A 23,757-nucleotide genomic window follows, 5' to 3' on the forward strand; every position below is an offset into this window, starting at 1 on the left:
TTTATGCCATTCTCCTGCCTCAGCCTCCCAAGTAGCTGGGACTACAGGCGCCCGCCACCTCGCCCGGCTAGTTTTTTGTATTTTTTAGTAGAGACGGGGTTTCACCGCGTTAGCCAGGATGGTCTCGATCTCCTGACCTCGTGATCCGCCCGTCTCGGCCTCCCGAAGTGCTGGGATTACAGGCTTGAGCCACCGCGCCCGGCCTACTCTGTACTTCTCTAAGTTCAACTTTCTTAGATTCCAAGTGTAAGTGAGATCATGCAGTATTTGTCTTTCTGTGCCTAGCTTAGTTCACTTAGCATAATGTCCTCCAGGTTTATTCTTGGTGTCTGCAAATGACAGAATTTCCTCATTTTTTAAGGCTGTATACTATTCCACTGTGTGTGTGTGTGTATATATATATATACACACACATATATATATACACACACACACATATATATATATATGCATTCAACCATTGATGGACACTTAGGCTGATTCTACATCTTGGCTATTGTGAATCATGCTGCAGGAAACATGGGAATGTAGACACCTTTTTGACATATTGATTTCGTTTCCTTTGGGTATTTATTCATTTTCTTTCTTTAGCTGTCATGTTACGTGGGGCCCTAGGAGTTTGGGTTTCATCTAATATGTGATGGTGGAAGAATGTAACGTAAAATGAAGGCTAAATACACATGTCCTGGTTACAGTACTAACAATTTTTTTTTACTTTTATTCTGGAAGAAATTTAACCGCCCCCCCCCCCGCCCCCCGCCATTTAACAAATGAAGAGGTAAAGGTTCAGAGAGTTTAGGTGAATTTTCCAAGGTGTCATCACTAGTAAATGAAGGAACTGGATAGCTAATCTTGGAATTCTCAATATCCATTGACCACTCTGCCATATCATGTCAAAAATGATTAGTGCAGTGGACTTGTACAGGATAGATAGGACAGGTGGCCTCTCCTGCACTGGGCCAGGTGTGAAGTGATGAAGACTTGGACTGCGAAGCCTAGTAAAGCAATAGAAGAGAGATGCTGGGGTGGGAGCAGGGAACACTCAGCAGTTCCAGAGAAAGGGAAAAGTGGCAAGATGATGACATGAGGCTTCTCCAGTTGTTGAAGTCTCATAATATTCTTGGCTTTTCTGAACACAATGTCTTCCATTTTGCATCTCACTAGATTCATTAAGGGACAATCACTGATGTCTGACTTTCCGATTCTAAATGTGTAGGTCATGCCACCTTCCCAATTTTTTTAGGGAGTCAGGAGTTTGAAGCTCAAACTCTACTCTGAGATTAGTGTCCCGGATTAACCTGAACCAGGGCTAACTATAAGTGCCACTATCTTATCTGTCAGTGTGATGTCAGCCGGACGATCACACAGACTACAGGCAGCTGCCCTCTAGGTTGCTGGGATTTTTCCCAATGTACCAAGTGGCTAGTTCAAGAGACAACTCTGTTTTAACGGAGGTATAGATGTGCTGCTAAATAAAAAGGTGGTGTCTATTTGAAGCTCTTAATTTTCTTCCAATCTATTAGGGCTGAAATGGTATGTTTTCCTGCCTTTAGAATCCCTGAATCACTGGATTTCTTAGATCATTTTTGTTTTGTTTTGTTTTGTTGCGATGGGGTCTCACTATGTGGCCCAGGCTGGTCTTGAACTCCGGGGCTCAAACAATCCTCCTGCCTCAGCCTCCTGAGTAGCTGGGGCTAGATCATTGTTTTCTTAATAACACAAACTACTCCTTTAGTTTGAAGCAAGCATTCATCGTGAGCCAGTTGATTGTAAAATCACAGTATGTCAGCATGCCATCTCGATTTTATTTTTTGTTTCATTTCTTAAACACTCAAAGATGCTTTGTCCTCCTCTACACAGTCAAATCCTGGAAAGAGTTGTCCATACCCACTCTCTCATAGTACCTTCTACTTAATCCATGACCTTCAAACTGGTCACCATGAACCATGGTGAATCCTTCTCATCTACTTCTTGCCCAGTAACTGGAGGGACCATGGACTTCGGTCACATCACTCCAACAACTTCCACCCCTGCCCCAACCAGTTTAGAACCAGTTATCCCCTCCTCTGGGAAGCCTTCCCTGGACAACCTGATTAAGTCATTGCTGCCATACTATCCTGAAATTCACCTTCATTACACTAGCCGCAGTTAATAAATTTTCATGTGTGTGTGTGTGTGTGTTTAATTTACAGGCCTGGTTAATCTGAGCCATGTGTTTTATGCAGTGTATCAGGAGGAACAAAGGATCTTTCTAGGTGGTTCAGAAAATAGGTCAAGACTCACTATAGGAACTAGGAGTTGGAAAGGGTTGAGGAGTACAGTCTGGTTTCTAGGCTCAGCTTTAAATTGACTCCATGTGTCTTGTTTGTTTCAGGCGTTTTATTATTGATGTTTCTTGTTTGTTATCCCTAATCTTTCATTTTCTTTTAAATTTGGTCTCCCCTGTAAGTGAATGAATTCGTACTAGAACATCTTAAAGGCACCATTTTACCTTTGCTGCTGGTTATTGATGGCAACATCTTTATTCTTATTAGGCTAAGCCACTTTTCCCAGCCAGTGTCTTTATCAGTAAAATGGAGACAATACATACCTCTGTGAGTTTTTATGAACATTCAACATGTCAAATGCTCAGTACAGAGGCTGTTACATATTAGAATTTCAGCACATCGTAGCTATTGTGATTATTTCCAGTTTAATTTTTCTGGCTTACAATTCATATTTTACTAACTAGTTTAAACTCTTGGTATCTGCAATAAATACAGCAAGTCTATGATGGAGCAGTAGCGCTATAATAGTTTCTGTTCCAGTCCTCTGCCTAAGGGGATGTGTAAACATTTATAAACCCCAGTCTTGCTTTTGTGATCGTTTCATATGCATCACCACGCGCTTGGTAAGGTCCAACCCTTCCTGTTCAGTTCCTTCCGTTCGAACTTTCTTTGGTATTTTCATGATGGAAAGTAGGTCACACGGAGCAGAAAGTATTAAACTTCAACTTTCTAGGTTATCATCTTTCTGTGCATTATTTTCTATAGAAATGGACTTACTTTTATATGGACTGTCTGCGGCTTGTCCCTCCCTTTCAAGATGGCCGGTCAAACCACGGGCTCTGAGGTCTAATCAGGAATCGCTCTGAATTCCCTGAAAATTAATCAGCTCGAGTATAGGCAGAGCCAAGAGTTACGCTTCCTGCCCTGTCCCCAGATTACTTAGCCCTTGCCTAGGGCTAAATAAGGGCTGACAACCCAGGGTAGGAAGGGATCATTCTTATTTGAGATTCTGCTGGGTGAAGCCTAAGGGCAAAGATGAAAAGTTAGGATTTGGAAGGGAGCCAGAAGCCAAAAGCAGTTCCCAGACGCCAGGCAAAAACAGAAGCTGAGTGCAGGGCTGAAGCCAAAGAGCAGAAGATGATGAATTCCACAGTGAACCGTGGGAGCTGTCCTGGAACAACGCCTGAGATGTGCGCTGGTTTACGGCCCCTTTAGGTATGTGAACCCGGCTCATTTAATGACCATGAGCAGAAATGACCTGCCTCCCTGTTTCTCCACCTGTGCAAGACACAGTTTCCCAGTCAGAGCACAGATGAAGCTCCTTGAAATACACGTGCATTGCTGGTCCTTGCTGAAGCCTACAGTTAGGACTTGGTCTGGTAAATTGAAGTTCATGAAATAAGATCTTTTATAAAAGACGGTGGCGTAAATACAAAATATACTGTGAACATTTCCCTTAAGAAATTAGCACGTTGGTGTAATTACACATAAGACTGATTCAGCATTATAATTACAAAACTGTTTTCATAGGATTCAGTGTTAATTCAGGCTCTCAATATGTTGGCAGACAACGTCTGCAAAAAAAAACAACAACAAAAAAGTTTCCTACTCTTCCCTTTTCCTTCCCTAAAAAATCTAACTAAATAAAAGTTTATAATCCGTCAACAAAACTTGGTTTCTTTACATTCTCTTCTTCACACATGGAACAATAATGGCAGTGACCTAGATTTTTTTTTGTCTGCAAACTAAACTATATTCTGAAATCTTAACATTAATCATAACTGTTGATTTTGTATTTTTAGAACTTGCATTTTTCACACTTACAATCGGCTTTAATTTCTTTTTTTTTTTTTCTTTTGAGACGGAGTCTCACCCTGCCACCCAGGCTGGAGTGCAGTGGTGCGGTCTTGCCTCACTGCAACTTCCTCCTTCCGGGTTCAAGCGATTCTCCTGCCTCAGCCTCCCGAGTAGCTGGGACTACAGGTGCCCGCCACCACGCCCGGCTAATTTTTTGTATTTCTAGTAGAGATGGGGTTTCGCTGTGTTAGCCAGGATGGTCTCAATCTCCTGACCTCGTGATCTACCCACTTCGGCAGGCATGGGACACCCATGCAATTAGAGCTCTGGGGGGTCCTTGCAAGTCACTTCTGTCACAGTTTTATGCTCATTGCAAACGGCACCTGAAGGCGGCCGCATGGGTGCACCTCTCACCTCTTTCCAATGATTTCACAGTCCCACTTTTTCACAATCTCACTCCGGTTCTGCAACGTGATCCCATTTTTTTTTCTTTACAAGTCTTAGCATGAATTAAAACCACAACAGGTCACCACCTTCATTATTAACCTATCGTGGTCCTCTCCCCTCTCTTACACTACTCTGTGTGTCAGACAAAGCACCATCCTTCTCCCAGTGGCCTGAATCAGAAACCCCTGCGTGACCCTCGCTGTCTTCTTCAGTGCCCGTTTCTAGTCCGTCGCCAAACTTTTGCTAAAGTCTTACACCCTAAATATGTTTTAAACCTATCTTCTCTTTGCAATCTCACCACCCATCTCTGGTCTGGGTTACTTGGATAGCTAATTGTCTGTGTCTACTTGGTTAGGCTCTAGTACCGTTATTTTTAATCAAATGCTAATCAAAGTGTTGCTGTGAGGTATTTGGTAGATGTGGTTAATATCTACAATCAACTGACATTAAATAAAGGCGCTTACCATTGTTAATGTGGGTGGGTCTCATCTCAATCAATTAAAGCCCTTACAAGCAAAAACTGAGGTGTCCCAGAGAAGAGGTAGTTCGACTTCAAGATTGCAGAATCAACTCCTGCCTGGATGTGCAACCTGCAAGCTTACCCTACAGATTTTAGATGTGTTAGCCGTTGCAATTGTGTGGACCAATTCTTGAGTCTCTTTAGATAGATAGATAGATAGATAGATAGATAGATAGATAGATAGATACATACATACATACATACATACATACATACATATATACACACATAGATACATAGATAGATAACATAGATAGAAGACAGATAGGTAGATGATAGATTGATAGGCTGTTGATTCTATTTTTCTGGAGAGCCCAGACATACATAGCTATTGTTCTCTCTTAACTGGCATCTTGGTTATCTATTGCTGCATAAGGAACTGCCCCCAAACTGATGGCTTGTTTGTTTTCAATGATTTCATATTCTCTCTCAGTTTCGTGGGCTGCCTGGACTCAGCAGGCGAATTCTTTTCTTGTTGTTGTGACTGTTTTTGAGACAGGATCTCACTCTGCCACCCATACTGGTGTGCGGTGGCACCATCACAGCTCACTGCAACCTTGACCTCCTGTGATCGAGCAATCCTCCTGCCTCAGCCTCCTGAGTAGCTGGGACAGCAGGAGCACGCCACCAAGCCCAGCTAATTTTTGAATTTTTTTGTAGAGATGGGATTTCCCTATGTTGCCCAGGCAACTCCTGGGCTCGAGCGATCCTGCCATCTCAGCAAGGTGTTGGAATTACAGATGTGAGCCACCACACCCAGCCCAGGGAACTCTTAATGGAGGGCTTTCATAGGGTTGCAGTCCACTGGAGTCATCTGAGAGCTTGCCTGAGCTGGACGTCCAAGATGTGACACTCACATGTCAGTTCAGTTACCACTGACTGCTTACTAGGAATTCAGCTAGGGCTGCCATCTAAAGGATCTTCAAAGGAGCCTCCACATGTGACTTGAGCTTCTTGCAGCTCAAGAAGACTCAATTCCTTGGGGGAATGGCTGGATTTCTTGGGGAAGTGTCCAGAGAATGAACGTTCCAAGAGATCCAGGCAGAAGCCACAACACTTTTTATGACCTGGCACTGGAAATCCCAGAATGTCACTTCTTCTGTAGTATTCTACTGGTTCAAGTACTTTCTAAGGCCAGCTCCAATTCAAGGGGAGGAATTTTAGGTTTCATTTTCTGACATGTGCATGTAGGGAGAGAACGAGTTGATGGTGGCCACTGCAACACTGGGTCATTGCCTATCCTTCTAACTGATCGGTGGGATCTTTCTGCAGACCCACTAATCTATCCTCACTGAAGCCAGGGTGTACATGCTAAAATGCATATCCCGTGTGTCACTTCCATAACTAAGACCCTTCAATGCTTTGCCCTTTCCCATAGAAGAAATCCACATTGTTGACTTTGTGATGCCTATAAAACTCTTACTATAGTTCTCCAGCATTCTCCACCTAGTTCTCCATCTCCCAAGTCACACAGGATTTCTTTCAGAATTTTGCACATTCTATGCTCTCTCTCTCTCTCTCTCTCTCTTCTCCCGGCTTTCACATTCTCTCCTTCCTGCTTCTCAAACAGTCTTTACCCCTCCATCTCCTTCTCTTGCCTCACCTGGCTAGTTCTGTTTATCTTTAAGTTTTCAGCTAAGCTTTGTGTTTTGTGGGGAGCTGTCCCCAAACTTTGGGTGGCTTAGGTGCCTTCCAACATGCTCTTGACCCCATGGCTGGCCCAGTTCCTTGGGCTTGCATGACTGTGGAATTGGACTCAGCCAAACTTGCTTGTACTTTGCTTTATTATGGAGCCAGCAAAATATAAACACAAGATTAAGGATTCAAGAGAGTGGATTGTCCCACTCAGAGCAGCACCTGAAGTGCTCCAGGCATCTCAGTCTCAAAGGTCCACTGTTGTGACAAGAGGAAGCGAGCTTTTGTGCTGCAGTCTCACCCCTCCCAGCTCCCTCTGTGAAGCCTCAGAGGTATATAGTAGACCTGGCCTAGCCCAGCTCTTCTCTCCTCCTCCCCCTGTTGCAGTGTAGACTGACGGCACCATGTTCTAATTGTCTGCTGTTGTCTCTCTCCCACTAGCTAAGAGTTCTCCATGGGATGTTCTCTGTCTTTTTTTCTGTTACATTCTTAGTAGTAAGAACAGTAGTAAGTGCTTGATTTGTTTATCCATTCATATCCACGTGAATTACATTTGTTCTTCTGGGTATTTCCATCCTATCTTTTTGCGGGAGTTTGTCTTGGTTTACCCAGCCCCAAGCAATCTGTTGCCTGGGCAGGGATTTCCACCCCTAGCCTTGACTCCATGCACTCCAGTTTCCAACCTGCAGCCCCTTAACCTGTATCTGGCTGGATCTTCCCTGGCCCTTGCGAGGGAGGGATTTGGGCACTGTTTCCCTCTTTTATTATGCACATAGCTATGGATATTCAGCACAGCTTGAGAATATTTGATCACAATTTCCAAAATTTCCGAAGATGTAGACATTTTCCCATGAAGGACAGATGATATGGTTTGGCTGTGTCCTCACTTAAATCTCATCTTGAATTGTAGCTCCCCTAATGCCCATATGTTGTGGGAGGGACCCAGTGGGAGATAATTGAATCACTGGAGTGGTTTCCCCCATAGTGTTCTCATGGTGGTAAATAAGTCTCATGAGATCCAATGGTTTTATTAGAAAAGAGATCCAAGTGGTTTAACTTACTCTCCTTCTCTCTTTGCTTGCCACCATGTGAGATGTGGCTTTCCTCCTCCTTGCCTTCTGCCAGGATTGGGAGGCCTCCCCAGCCACGTAGAACTGTGAATCCGTTAAACCTCCTTTCCTTTGTAAATTACCCGGTCTCGGGTATGTCTTTATTAGCAGCGTGAAAACTTCTAATACAACAGAGTTTATTCATGTCTTGTGACAGTGACTGTGTGGGCTTTCTTCTTGACTTTTACCCCCTCTGTGCATCTTTGCCATGGTTTATTTGTGTATATGTCAGACAACAATTACAGGGATGTAGGGCAGTATTAAGAGCACACAGCTATTAATAAACACTAGACTGCCTGCATCCAAGTCTCAGTAATGTTGTTAGCTAGCTGTGTGACCTCAGGCAAGTAACTTCACCTCTCTGACCCAGCTTCTACATCTGAAAGATGGGGACAACAACAGTGATGATAATGTGCTTTCCTCATAAGGCTCTTTTAAGGATTAAATAATATATAAAGTGCTTGGAAGAGTTCTTGAGACAGTAAAAGCCATGCATGTATTTATTATTATTATTTATGCATCTATAGACATGAGCCTCAAACACACGTTTCCCTTTTTATGCTCCTATCTGAGCCTCTGTCTGGCGTCTCTCTTTCTGGGCCTTTTCTGTGGAACGTTCTGTCTGTGTAAACCTGCTCCTCTGTGATCTTGTGTTTGCATTTCTGCCTATTTCACATGTCTCTATATCCTTGGTTTCTGTGGGTGACTGTCTTTTGCCTTCTGTCTTCATCTCTTCTGTTTTTCTCAGGGCTCTCTTTCTGTGTTTTATTTCATGTGTCCATCACTTTTCTTTCCTCCTCTGTTTCATGAAATGTTCAACTGTTTCTTCTTTTTTTTCCTTGGTTTCTGCACAGTCTTAGTTTGCTCTTTCTCTTTAACCTCTCCACCTCTCTTCTGCAGGTACCAATAACATCAGAGCTGAAATTTAGAAACTATTTTCTGAGCTCATTAAATAGTTTTCTATTCCCTTTTCAAACATTTATGAGCTTATGAATACAATATTTTCTATGGCTCTCTAGGGGGGAATCAAATTGTTCTTTGCTTGCACAACCGTCTATTGATTTTTCTTCCTGTGGTTCAGTGACCCTTTGTAGAGAAAAGACTCCCTCTATCTTGCTGACCTTTCTTTCTGGACCATAGTTAACAGCCATTGTTCACCTTTGTTACCTTGTTCAGAGGCTTCTTCCATCTTCTGCTTCTCGTCTACATTGTGCTGTCTCAGGAGCAAGATGAGGAGAGGCTGGGGGTCCAGGTCATTCTTTGGCATATCCCCAGAGCCTAGCACAGTGCAAGGCACCTGGGATGCCCTTGATGAATATTTGTGAAAGGAATGAATTCATTTGGGAGTACTGAGGTTTAGGGGAAGACCAAGAAGAGCGTCTCATATCGAGCCATTATCATAACGCCATGCTGCCTTTGTCACTCTTATTTATTTTTATTTTTGAGGGGGTGTCTCTGGCGCCCAGGCTGGAACGTGGTGGCATGATCTCAGCTCACTGCAGCCTCCATCTCCTGGGTTCAAGCGATCCTTGCACCTCAGCCTCCTGAGTAGCTGGGACTACAGGCACCTGCCACCATGGCCGGCTAATTTTTGTATTTTTAGTAGAGACGGGGTTTCACCACGTTGGCGAAGCTGATCTCAAACTCCTGACCTCATGATCCGCCCGCCTTGGCCTCCCAAAGTGCTGGGATTATAGACATGAGCCACTGTGCCCGGGCTGTTCTTTCCACCTACTAAATATATCTCAAATCTCCTTCCTCCTCTTTTCAACTCTAAAATTACTCGTTTCATGTAGGCCCTTTTAATCTTTAATTAGGTGACTCTAGCAAAAGCCTTGCAGCCAAGTCCCAGCTGACTTTCCTCCCTCTGATCTCCTTCCACTGCCATCCATCCTATACGACCCAAAGAATTATCCTCAAACACAGGTTTATTCATTCAATGAGGAAATATCTATCAAGTGCCTCCTGTGCTGGGTGCTATGTTAAAAGCTCCATCACAAAATCTCCCCTAACTCCCATGTTGGTTAAGTGTTCCTCCCCTGTGCTGCTCTCACAGCCTCATATTATGGTGAAATGATACTTAAATGCCGGTGATGCTTTGTGTCTGTCTCTCTTAATACACTTAAGCTCCCAGAGGGCAAGGCCCGTTCATGTTTTATTCATATTTGTATTTAATACTTTGCAAATTGTAATACCACGACCTTGGGCCATGGCCATCACTGCTGGCTGCTCAGTGAATGTGGGCTGAATTGCTGTATATATCGGTCTTTGTCTCAGTCAGCTTGGGCTGCTATCACCAAATGCCATAGACAGGGGGCTTTAACAACTCACATTTATTTCTCATGGTTCTGGAGGCTGTGAAGTATAAGATCAGGGTGCCAGCATGGTTCTGGTACATTCTGGGTGAGGGCCCTCTTCGGGGTTACAGACAGACAGCTTTGTTTTTTTGTTTTTTTTTTTTTTGAGATGGAAACTTGCTCTGTTGCCCAGGCTGGAGTGCAGTGATGTGGTCTCCACTTACTGCAACCTCCACCTCCTGGGTTCAAGTGATTCTTCTGCTTCAGCCTCCCACATAGCTGGGATTACAGGTGCCTGCCACCACACCTGGCTAATTTTTTGTATTTTTAGTAGAGACGGGGGTTTCACCATGTTGGCCAAGCTGGTCTCGAACTCCTGACCTTGTGATCCGCCTGCCTCAGCCTTCCAAAGTGATGGGATTACAGGCATAAGCCACTGTGCCCGGCCCCAGCTTCTTACTCTAACCTCACATTTATCAGAGCTCCACTTTCAAGACCCTAATCACCTCCCAAAGACCTCACCTCCTAATACCATCGCACAGGGGCTTTGGGTTTCAACATACTTATTTCGGGGAGACACAAGCATTCCATCCATATCAGTCCTCATTCTGTATCTTGAAGCTACAGAATTTAAATCTAATTATTCCTTTACCTTATGGTCCTTAAAATATTCAAAGAGAGCTATTGAATCCCCCGAATCTGCTCTTCTCCAGCTGGGACATTATTAGTTCTTCACCTACCATGAATTTCAATCTGTTCCCTCCAGACAGGCCCTGGTTTGTCAATTGCCTTTGAAAGTAAAGCTTCCACAACAGACTCAAGCACACCAGGCATGGTTTTGAACATTACAGAGTAGCACGTATCTCTCTCTTCCCTTTGTAGGCACGATTCCTTTAAATACGCAGTTTCAGATCACGCTTGAAGTTTGGAAAGCCAGTGCACACTACTGGGTTCTAGAAAGTCAAGCAAAAGCCTGTAAATCTTCTTCTTGCCTTCAATGGCCTCCAACCAGAGATGACTTGTTCTCAACCTCCAATACCAGAGTATTCTTTCTCTCTCACCTTCTCCAGGCCTTGCCTCCCATAACTGCACAACGCAAGCCCAGAGGCAAACACACAGACTCCTGCAAAGTCTAGAGCAGTCACTGGGACATGAAGACTGTGTGTGGAGGCTGGGCAGCTAGGGTGCAGGGGGTGGGTCTTCTACTCTATGTGACAGCAATGGAAAGGCCCCTTGAGCCCAGAAAGCTCTTTTATTTTTTGTTAAAGAAGTTCTTCCAAATATGAACTTGAGAAATCTAGAAAAATATTTTGGGTTATAAGATACGGTGGCTCAGGTAAGAACATTTTAATTTCCCCCATTGCACACCATGGTTTTGTTGGAAATAAATTTTTAGTGCCACAAAAGAAATAGCACTCAAACATAAATTTTCTCAGCAAGGCAATTTTACTTCTATAGAAGGGTGTGTCTCATGAATGGAGCAATGACGAGAGCACACCTGAACAAGGGAAGGGAAGGGGTTCTTATCCCTGACACAGGTAGCTCCTACTGCTGTGACATTCCCCTGTTGGCTAGGGTTGGACTGCACAATCTAAGCTAATTCCGATTGACTGTTTTAAAGAGAGCAGGGGTACGAGCCACAGTGGCAGGATGAGCAGTTTTTGCAGGAAAGACAGTTACAGAACAGGTGACTAAAGGTGACTCAGGTCAGAGCAGGTGACCAGGCGTGACTCAGGACAGAGCAAGTGACCAGAGGAATAGATGTGAACTACTGATTACAACTGGTAGGAAGGTTGTTTACTGAAACTAGGGGCAAGGAGACAAGGAGAACGAGGAAGTTAAACTTTAAAATGGAGAACAAAGAACTGAACATACTGACATACTGATTCTTTGAAGAGAAACTTAGAACTCACTGTATTTAACAGTTCTTTGCAGTACAAGCGCTGGCAGTGGCTTTAGAGGAAGAGTTTGAATTCTGGGTTTGAATCTTTGCTTTGCTACTTACTGCCTTACAAATCATCTCTAAACCTTTTTATTTTCCTTCCTACTGGATCACAAACACTATAAAGGCAGAGACAATGCTTAATTTATTGACCAATGTGTAGCCAGCACTTCTCATTGAGCTCAATATTTAATAGGTGCTAAATAAATATGAATGAGTGAATGAATATGTCATATATGACCTTCTTAACTTTATTATCCTAAGTTATCCTCATCTATAAAATGAGAATATTAATTGCATCTATTTTGTAGGGCTATTCTAGGGCTTAAGTGAAATAATCTACGTAAAATATTTAGCATGCGGTGAGAATGCACGAAATGTTGGTTATTGTTATTATTATCGGTCAATCCATGAATTACATGTCAAATAGGGCAAGAAGAGAGGCAAAAAAAAGGGGGCATCAACAGGAGAGAGGCAAGTGCTGGATTGTTGGCTTATGTATGTTATGTTTTCATGAAGAAAAAGAAATGTGGCTATTTTAGAAGTGGTTTGGATGGTAAATAAATCCTTTGACTTTCTGCTGGTGCTTACATTTTAAAACTCTTTTTCCTAGGACCCTCATTAGATTCATAGAAAATGAATTCTGGAAAGGTAGGTCTTTATCAATACCTGGACAGTGCCTGCAGCCTCTACCTTATGGGAACTTTTTCACATCTCATTAGGGAGGCTCAGAGTTTAACAAACAGAAGAGGTGCCTGGGAGTCATGGGTTTGGGCCTTTAGGTCGTTAGTATTCAGGTGTCCTGGGTCTGTGAACTGTAAGCCTTAAGTAGTCATTAACACTTCATGGAAATCCAGGAAGCACTGAATTTAGAACTGAAGAAGAATTTTGACCTGAGACTTGAAACAAATAAAAACAAACAACAAAAGAAACAGAAAAAGAAAATAGCACCTACAGTGAAAAAAAAACAAAAAGGAACTTTTACAATTTTAATAAAGATCCCTTTCTCAAAAGGAATTTGTAATGCAAAGATGATTTGACATCTGGATGGAAAGGTGATTTTGCAGATCTTCGATTCCATCTTTATAGATCCAGGTGAAAAGCATTAAGTCAGATCCTCCCAGAACCAACCTACTCCTTGAAAGTTAAGCATTTTTCAAAGTATATGAACCTTCCTGAATTCTAGAACTCGGTGCAGTACAGAAAGTCCCAATTCTTTCCTGGGGGGATGGAGGGCAGTGTATTCTCTTTTGAACCTGAGTTGCACGGAGGAAATTGCTCAAGGTAGAATGCAAGAAGAATTAGACTCTCATCAAGCCAGAGGCTTCTTTTCAGTTTATTTTAGGGCACATTGTTCAGGTCACCTGATAATCCTGCTCCCATAGGGCGGCTTATATATCTTCCACGTAAAAGGAGAACCTCAAATGCCTCAGTTATACAGGCTTTGAAGCATTTATATGTAAGTTGCATGGTGGCCTTTGAATTGAGTCTAGGTAGGTTTTCAGCAAGATGCTACCAGCAATACTTCGGGGGCAACAACCTATGCTATGGTTACCATTTTGGAAAGGATTCTAGGGGAAGAGGCTTAGATAATGGCATTTCCCCGGTTACAACATACTCTAGTGTGAACTGCAGAGAACTGAACGTCAAAACACAAAGGTTTGAGTTGTTTACAACCTGCAGGCTTTGGTCATATAACTTACCCTCTCTCAACCCCAATTTTCTCATCTTTAAAATGGGAATAATAACCAGGCATGGTGGCTCACGCCTGTAATCCCAACACTTTGGGATTTTAGGGCTGATGAGAAATAGAGTAATAGAGATAAAAATTCCATTTTGTTTTATTTGTTGTAAGAGCAACACTGGCTCTTACTGTCTGCCACATGGATGAGCTGGAAAGTGACAAAGAGCTTACACTTATCACTCCGCCACTGCACACAAAAGCTGGAAAAGTCCCCTTAGCCTGTGACATCTTAGATTATAATTCTGATATTTTTCCTGGGAGATTATAATGAGTGCTTTGGGGTTGAATGTTGATTTTTAATAGTGAGATCTTCAAAAGTTTCAAGGGGAATGGCTAAACCAACTCTGGTACATCCATACCACGGAATACTACTCCAGCAATAAAGAACATTCTGATGCTACACAAGGAGTGTTAGTCTGTTCTTGCACTGCTCTAAAGAAATACCTGAGATGGGCTAATTTATAAAGAAAAGAGGTTTAATTGGCTCACAGTTCTGCAGGGTGTACAGGAATCATGGCTGGAGAGGCCTCAGGAAACTCACAATCCTGGCACAAGGCAAAGAGGAGGCAGGCACATCTTACATGGCTGGAGCAGGAGGAAGAGACAGAAGGCAGAGGTGCTACCCACTTTGAAACAACCAGATCTCGTGAGAACTCAATCACTATCATGAGAACAGCAAAGGGGAAATCCAGTCCCATGATCCAGCCACCTCCCACCAGGCCCCTCTTCTAACACGGGACTACAATTCGTCATGAGGTTTGGATGGGAACACAGACCCAAACCATATCATATGGCAATATGAATCTCAAAAAACATTTAGGCTGTGTGAAAGAAGTCTTACATAAAAGCATACATGTAGGCCAGGCATAGTGGCTCACGTCTATAATCCCAGCACTTTTGGAGGCCGAGGCAGGCAGATCATCTAAGGTCAGGAGTTCGAGACCAGCCTGGCCAGCATAGTGAAACCCCATCTCTACTAAAAATATAAAAATTAGTTGGGCATGGTGGCAGGCGCCTGTAATCCCAGCTATTCGGGAGGCTGAGGCAAGAGAATCGCTTGAACCTGGGAGGTGGAGGTTGCAGTGAGCTGAGATCGAGCCACTGCACTTCAGCCTGGGAAACAGAGTAAGACTCCATCTCAAAAAAAAAAAAAAAAGAAGGCATACATGTGATATAATTCTGTTCATATACTAGTCATATACTAGAACAGGAAAAACGAATTTGTGGTGAAAAATCATCACAAAAGTGTCGTCTGGGGCTTGGCGGAGGGTCTGGAGATAGGAAGTGTTTGGAGGTGACATGCACTCAGATCTATAATTTACTTTGAATTGCAACAAGTACAACTATAAAATTGGATTAATGGACAGATACGCAATAAGGCAAAAATAGTGAAAAGTTAATTGTCAAATCTAGCTGCTGGTTATTCAAGTGTTTATTGTCCAGTTCTTTTAACTTTTCTATAGGTTTGGAAATTTTATACGATATTTAAAATATACAATTTCAGAAAAAGGCCCAGTGTAGTGGCTCAGGCCTATAATCCTAGCACTTTGGGAGGCTGAGGCAGGCAAATGACTTGAGGTCAGAAGTTAGAGACCAGCCTGGCCAAGGTGGTGAAACCCCATTTCTTCTAAAAATACAAAACATAAGCCAGGCGTTGTGGTGCACGCCTGTAGTCCCAGCTACTCGGGAGGCTAAGAATCTCTTGAACCTGTGAGATAGAGGCTGCAGTGAGCTGAGATCCCACCACTGCAGTCCAGCCTGGTCAACATAGTGAGACTCTATCTAAAAAAACATTTCAGCAAAAACTCTATTAATATTTTTAAAAAGCATAAGAGGAGATCTGATTTAGTGTTTTTGGTGATGCAATATTCTTGTAGGCGCTGAATATCCTTAGAGAAATTATTTGCCAAATGTAAATGAGAATTTATTATGTTGCCTTTTCTCAAAATGCTGGATAAAAGAGCCATTACAATTATATACAAGTAAGAATTTCTGAATTTGCAATATGTCACACAAATTTTAATCAAATTAAACGTATAGTTAAAATCTACTTAGTATCATGTTTTTGACTACATACCATTTATTTTCATCTTTTTCTTTTGTTAATCTCCATGAACCATCTTTTTTAAATGGTAGGTTGTAAAATACAAAAAGAAACAATAAGTCGACAAAATCCAATTAAGAAGGACATACTATTTTAACGAATATTGTAACTTATTTAAGTTAACTGATAGGAAGTATTGTTAAACACCTTAACTTTGAGGTGCAAATATCACCCTTACTTTTCATGCCTTGAGAATTATTGGAGTTCAGAAGACTAAATTTTAGATGACCTTGACAAATTAGAGCATTGTATTTTTTCAAAAGGGCAAAATTCAGTAGAAACATGTATGGAAGCTTACTCTTAAGGACCAAACCAATAATAGAAGTGTGGGCTGAGGACGGACTATTTCTAATGACTCACTACCATCAACATTTCTTGCTGAATATTCACTGACTCTTGTCTTATGACTGGATCCAGCTTGGATACAGATTTTTCAGTAATATGGAGAAATAAGTTGAGGTTTAAAGATAAATGAGATGACTAAAATCATGAAAAACTGGTCGTATGAGGAAAACCTGAGAGAAGGAAAAATTCTGTAAACTCTTCAAGACCAAAAAAGGCTAAAGCTTTGCCTGATTTCCATTTTCAAGTACGTGAAGTATTTTTATAAGGAGATTCTATGAAAACCTAACAAGGAAAATGGATTTACATTAAAACATAGTTGCATTGTACAAATGCAGAAATCTCTCTGATTTTAAGGTTGATTAAACCCTGGAACAATTATCAAGAGACTTTAGGGAGTCTACATCGTTGGAGAATTGAAGAAATGAAATATGAATTCTAAGTAGTTCTGCATGCATCTGCCAGAGGTTGGGGGTTAACTCAGATGATCCTTGAAAGCACTTCCTAGGTCTACATTCTAATAATGTTTCACTCCATGGTAATAATTTTGAAATGTAGCTTGGTATTAATTTATGCTTCTCTGGGCTTTCTATAAGGAATGGCAACTTTAAATTTGCCTCAGTTAAAAATTCACTGTATTAGATATTTCTTTTTTTATTGGACTTATAATAAATGATTATGTATTGTTTTAGTGACTGTGATACTCTTCTTAACTTAGTTTCTGTATTTTATAATTATTATAAAATTATTTGAATCCTCTCATTTTTTGTTTTTAGTGTTATAACAGTATTATCAGAAGAAACTTTGTATTTTTAAAAATGATACATTCATGAGCATTTTCTATTGATAAGAAGGTTCCTACCTGAGTATAAGTATGTTTAACTGCTTTGCCATTGATCTTGCCAAGTCACCATGCTGCGATCCAGAGCCAGTTAGAAGTCTAGTGAGATTAAAAAAAAACAACAAACTACCAGGTGCAGTGGCTCACGCCTGTAATCCCAACACTTTGGGAGGCTGAGAGCGCAGATTACTTGAGGCCAGGAGTTCAAGACCAGCCTGGCCAACATGGTTGGACCCTGTCTTTACTAAAAATACAAAAATTAGCTGGGCATGGTAGCAGGTGCCTATAGTCCCAGCTACTCAGGAGGCTGAGGCAGGAGAATTCCTTGAACCTGGGAAACGGAATTTGCATTGAGCTAGATTGTGCCACTGCACTCCAGCCTGAGGGACAGGGCAAGACTCTGTCAAAAAAAAAAAAAAATTGGCTTTTTTTGCAATTGCTTTTAATGTTTTTGTCATGAAGTATTTGCCCACGCCTATATCCTGAATGGTATTGCCTAGATTTTCTTCTAGGGTTTTTATGGTTTTGGGTTTTACATTTAAGTCTTTAATCCACCTTGAGTTAATTTTTGTATAAGGTGTAAGGAAGGGGTCCAGTTTCCGTTTTCTGTATATGGCTAGCCAGTTTTCCTGGCACCAGTTATTAAATAGGGAATCCTTTCCCCATTGCTTGTGTTTGTCAGGTTTTTTGAAGATCAAATGGTTATAGATGTGTGGTGTTATTTCTGAGGCCTCTATTCTATTCCATTGGTCTATATATCTGTTTTGGTACCAGTACCAGGCTGTTTTGGTTACTTTAGCCTTGCAGTGTGAAGTCAGGTAGCGTGATGCCTCCAGCTTTGTTCTTTTTGCTTAGGACTGTCTTGGCTATATGGGCTCTTTTTTGGTTCCATATGAAATTTAAATTAGTTCTTTTGAAGATTGTCAGTGGTAGTTTGATGGGAATAGCATTGACTCTATTAATTATTTTGAGCAGTATGGCCATTTTCACAATATTGATTGTTTCTATCCATGAGGATGTAATGTTTTGTCATTTGTTTGTGTTCTCTGTTATTTCCTTGAGCAGTGGTTTGTAGTTCTCCTTGAAGAGGTCCTTCACCTCCCTCGTAAGCTATATTCCTAGGTATTTTATTCTCTTTGTGGCAGTTGTGAATGGGAGCTCATTCATGATTTGGCTCTCTGCTTGTCTATTGTGGGTGTATAGAAATCCTTGTAATTTTTGCACATGATTTTAAACTACAGAGCTTCTGCATGGCAAAAGAAACTAGCATCAGAGTGAACAGGCAACCTACAGAATGGGATTTTTGCAAACTACCCATCTGACAAAGGTCTGATATCCAGGATCTACAAGGAATTTAAACAAATGTACAAGAAAAATGAAACAACCCCAGGATGTGAACAGACACTTCTCAAAAGAAGACATTTATGCAGCCAACAAACATGAAAAAAAGCTCATCATCAATGGTCACTAGAGAATGCAAATCAAAACCACAATCAAATACCATCTCACACCAGTCAGAATGGCAATTGTTAAAAAGTCAAGAAATAGCACATTGGGAGGCTGAGGCAGGCAGATCACTTGAGGTCAATAGTTCGAGACCAGTCTGGCCAACATGGTGAAACCCTCTCCCTACTAAAAATAATTAGCAAGGCCTGGGTGGTGCACACTTGTAATCCCAGGTACTCAGGAGGCTGAGGCAGGAGAATCGCCTGAACCCAGGAGGTGGAGGTTGCAGTGAACCTGAGATCATGCCACTGCACTCCAGTGTGAGAGAGAGTGAGACTCTGTCTCAAAAAATAAAAAAATAAAGTCAAGAAATAGATGCAGTTGAGGCTGTAGAGAAATAGGAACGCTTTTACACTGTTGGTGGGAATGTAAGTTAATTCAACCATTGTGGAAGACAGTGTGACGACTCCCCAAGGATCTAGAACCAGAAATACCATTTGACCCAGCAATCTCATTACTGGGTATATAGTTAAAGAAATATAAATCATTCTACTATAAAGGCACATGTACATGTATGTTTATTGCATCACTGTTTACAATAGCAAAGACATGGAACCAACGCAAATGCCCATCAATGATAGATTGGACAAAGAAAATATGGCACATATACACCATTGAATACTATGCAGCCATAAAAAGGAATGAGATCATGTCCTTTGCAGGGACATGGATGAAGTTGGAAGCCATCATCCTCAGCAAACTAACACAGAAACAGAAAACCAAACACCAGATGTTCTCACTCATAAGTGGGAGTTGAACAATGAGAACACATGGACACAGGGAGGGGAACATCTCACACTGGTACCTGTTGGGGGTAAGGGGAGGACAAATATCTAATGCATGTGGGGCTTAAAACCTAGATGACGGGTTAATAGGTGCAGCAAATGACCATGGCACGTATATACCTATGTAACAAACCTCCTTGTCTGCATATGTATCCTGGAATTTAAAGTAAAATAAAAAAAATTAAAAAGAAATTAAGATAAGATTAAAGGAAAGACAAAAAAAAAAAAGTAAGAAAGAGAGTCAGTCCCAATCCTTAAGGGATTTAGAGCCTGGAGGAAAAATAACAAAGTCATCTTTGTGAATAATCATCTTCTTTTTGAAAGTCAGTCTGACAAAATCCTCTTTTGCATCATCCATTGTGGTGTCTATTTTCAGTTTCTTAATCTTATACCTTGGCTTCCTTTTTATTCTTTTCCTTTGCAGAGCAAAACTTGCTTCCTGCTGTGATGCTGTTCAAAACTTTGTTGTTTCTCAGAATAACACTCCAGTTGGGACTAACATGAGTTACGAGGTGGAAAGCAAAAAGAAAATCCCAATTAAAAAGAACATTTTTCATATGTTTCCAGTGGTGAGTAAAGATTTGTGGTGGGTTATTTGTGTTACCATTCCAGGTGAATTTTCTTTTACTTTAAGCTGTAACTTACAATTATGATGGAATTAATTAAAATACCATATTGTTATGTTGTATAAAATTTGGATAGTGGGCCATTTTTTAAAAGGGCCGTTTTGAATGCAGTGTGGCTCTGTAGGGAGGGATTATTTATATCTTAAATGATAAGCTTTTCCAGTCCTGAGTCTTCCAGACTCTTCTTCGAATGAGATGAGACGCTTGGGCTTCCTGCTTAGTAATCACTGAGGCGTGTGAAGATGGCCATTTTTCACCTCAAATAAGATTCTTCCAATTGTCAGTTATGGTGACTAAATCAATTCCTTCACAAGGAACGGTGCGTTTATGTGGCTCATCTTTGGGAAGTAAATAGGTGAGGATTTATAGTCAATAAACGTACCCACCATAAGATAGAGATTGTTGTCTGCTGTGTTCACTGATATATCCCAAACCCCGAGAACATTTCCCAGTACGTATATGCACTCACTACCTATTTGTAAAATTAGAAGAATGAGTAATGATAGGATAAAAAAGCCACTTCACACAGTGAGGAGAAACTCGACCCTTAATACAAATCCTCACGGGGAAATTTTGGTTCTGAGGGACATAAACATCTCATTGCTTCTAAACACACGCTCTCCGGCATCTTTCTACGATTCCATGACAAAGCAATTAGACCATGTCAGGATGGTCAAAACGGGATTCCTCTACATATGCAGTACACTAACTGTAGGATATGAGATTCTTACAGTTTTCTTTTGTTGGAACTTTGACCTCTTTCAGCTAATTTTTGTTGCTTATGTAAGTTGTTCCAATTCTTTTTTTATGTTAGGATTCAGAGGAAGAATAACTTGTTGAGTATGAGTGAGAAATAAATAGAAAATGATAGAGAAAAAATACTGTATATTTTCTGGAAGAAAAAGGGGACAAAAAATATAACTCATAAAGCATTCTCATGATACCCTGAAATGACCAGTGATTGAAAAGATGATAAGGAAAGAGTATTTATCTTTCCTATCAGGGAAAGCCTTGGAAAGTTTGACAGTGAACCCTTTCACTCATTCATCCATTCAGGTTTTGCCAGTGTCTACCATGTTTTCCACTGACCAGAACAGAGGAGCAGCAACTACTTTACCCTCATTTGACCCTTTGAAAGGATTAACTTAATATAGGCCTGATAATTATGTATGCCACCGGGAACTGCATCCACTTTCCAAATTTATACTGTTTTTTTTTTTTTTTAAACTGAGGAGAGGAAATTCTGCAGTCAATACAGCACCAATTGCAGTGCCAGGTCCCATTTTTTTGTGTTGCTCCAGCTTCTCCTTTCATGGACGGGGCTCGTGGTGGAGATGTCCTCTTTGCCACTTTGCTTTACTCTGCCCTTCTGCATGCAACTCTCCGGAACGAACTGCTGGGCACAAAAGAAGATCGCATTAAGTGGTTTGATGAAATGATGTGGAGCCACTTCCTCCACAAACTTTGCTAAGTTACTTGCAGAGAAAAAACCAAAACTTGATTTTCAACCAGAGTGGGCAATGAGCAGGCAGTGGAGTGTGCAAATTTGCATTTTCTTAGGAGGTTTATTTAAGGAAATGTTGAGGTTTGTAATTTATTTAAATTCATATGGAATATGAGATACTAAAGCATATAGATGTTTTCCTCCCAGTTGACCAAGAAACCAGAGAAAAACATTCATTATTGTGAGTGCATAATTTGAGATATGTTTCCTTCAGTAATCTTTTCTATTTTATACCATAAAGAGCCTATTTGCATTTTTGCATCCTACCCTATCTGTAAAATTCAGAATTTATGGTGGCACCATTATGTAGATACTGGCTGAAGACATCTTGAGCTAGAAGTTCGGTGATATGAAATAGCCTGAGGTATCTGGGAACCATTCATTTAAGAGCCAATCACTCTGCTAGCCATTGCAGATATAACAAGGAATAGGATACATAATTATACATCATTAAGTTATCATTTTGATCCATGGAATTGTGAGAAACGATAATGTGTAGTGGTTTAGAGTAGGTACTCTGGGGCAAACTGGGTTCCTATCCCAGTTCTGCCACTTTCTGTCTGTTACTTGGACTCATGCCTCCATTTTCCCATCTGTAAAATACTCAAAAGGTTGCTGTGTAGGTTAAATGTGCTAATAAAGTCTGTATTTGAAATAGTGCCTCTTGCTTAAAAAGCGCAATATGACTTTTACGTTTCAAAGACAAACCTACAAAGAGAGTTGTACTGAAACCAAGTTTCCTTTGCTAGTTGGGCAGCTCCCAGAGCCAGCATCAGGGGCAGACAGCAGTCACGGTGGTTCTGGGGCATCTTCTGTCACTCTGGGCTGCTCAGAACCACGTCGGCCCTGGACTGTTGCCCGTGGGGCTGGTAAACTGACTTTGGCAAGTTTGACATGCCTTGATTTTGTAACCTTTGCCAAATTCAGTGGCGTCAATACCCCCATCCTGGACACTTTTTAGTGACCAATGGTTTAAAAAACCAACTCACAAAATTCCTGAATATTTACCAGTGGCCCCTTCAATGCTTACAGGCCAGAGTCAGTTTCGTTCTGCACACGTGCAGTCAATTAATTACTGTGATACCGGTTTTGCAAAAGAAATAAGATTTATTCACAAAGCCACCTTTCTGTGTGAAGGGTGAAGAGCTTGTTGAAGTGTGTGAAGTGTGTGTGTGAAGTGTGTGTGTGTGTGTGTGAAGGTGGGAGAGCTTGTTGAAGGCCATGAGATGGATATTGAAAGCTGTGCACATTGCACTACACAAGATCGGGAGGGAAAAATGAGAGGAAATTAAAAATAATAAACAGCCTCTCTGCTCTCAAGGACTTACACCTTAATCCTACAGACAAAATCGGTAGATCAGGACCTCGTCACTGGGAAGCATGAGCTGGCACCCCGACTGTGGGCTCGAGGTCACATTATTACTTTATGGAAGGTGACCAGGAAAGGGGAAGTACACCATTGAATCGAAAAGTTAGATTTCGAGACTGCAGAGAACTTGGGGAAAATAGGAAACCTTCTGGGGTAAGCAGGCCGGGTCCTAAAAGGAATAAAAAAGATTCAGGTCTTGGAAATTAATGTGAAATATATCAGTCCAGTTGGTAGACCTCCCTGAAGCACGCTGGCTGGTCATTCGCAGAGACGGCAGGCATAAATCTAATGCCTTACTGAGCCTGAAGGTCTAACTGTTTAAGAAGCACAGGAAATTTTTGCTAAATCACCTATTAATTTTATCCTTAGAATAAATAGATTTAATGCTGCTTCCTAATTTCTTTATTTTCTCTTTCTTGCTGAAAATGTGCTTGTTTATCAGAAAGGCAGAATATGGGGTTTTGCCATTCTAATTTTTTTCCTTAATCATGTGATGAAAAATACATGATACTGTATTTTGTATTATTACATTATGCCGTGTATTCTATGCTGTCTGTTTCTCTCAAGAGAAATGAAACTTAGGTTCACATAATGATTTATTTTATTTTATTTTACTTATACTTTTTTTTTTTTTTTTTAATTTAAGAAACAGGGTCTTGCTCTGTCGCCCAGGCTGGAGGGCAGTGGTGCAATCACGGCTCACTGCAGCCTGGAACTCCTAGGTTCAAGTGATTCCCCTACCTCAGCCTCCCAAGCAGCAAAGACTACTGGTGCTCTTCACCAAACTCAGCCAATTTTTCTACTTTTTGTAGAGACAGGATCTTGCTTTGTTGCCCAGGCCCATCTTAAACTCTTGGCCTCAAGTGACCCTCTCACCTCAGCCTCCCAAAGTGCTGGGATTACAGATGCGAGCGACTGCACC

General features: G+C 41.3%; 1 protein-coding gene across 1 annotated transcript in view; it reads left to right on the top strand.

Annotated features, from left to right (window-relative positions):
- ST8SIA6 (ST8 alpha-N-acetyl-neuraminide alpha-2,8-sialyltransferase 6) overlaps positions 1-23,757 on the top strand; it is a 131,798-nt gene that overhangs the window by 101,030 nt on the left and 7,011 nt on the right. Inside the window, exon 5 of the mRNA XM_025397128.1 lies at positions 19,761-19,905. Within this exon, the coding sequence (XP_025252913.1) occupies positions 19,761-19,905 (145 nt within the window). The remainder of the gene's footprint in view (positions 1-19,760; positions 19,906-23,757) is intronic.

This window comes from Theropithecus gelada, chromosome 9 (genome assembly GCF_003255815.1).
Source record: "Theropithecus gelada isolate Dixy chromosome 9, Tgel_1.0, whole genome shotgun sequence".
Taxonomy (NCBI): Eukaryota; Metazoa; Chordata; class Mammalia; order Primates; family Cercopithecidae; genus Theropithecus; species Theropithecus gelada.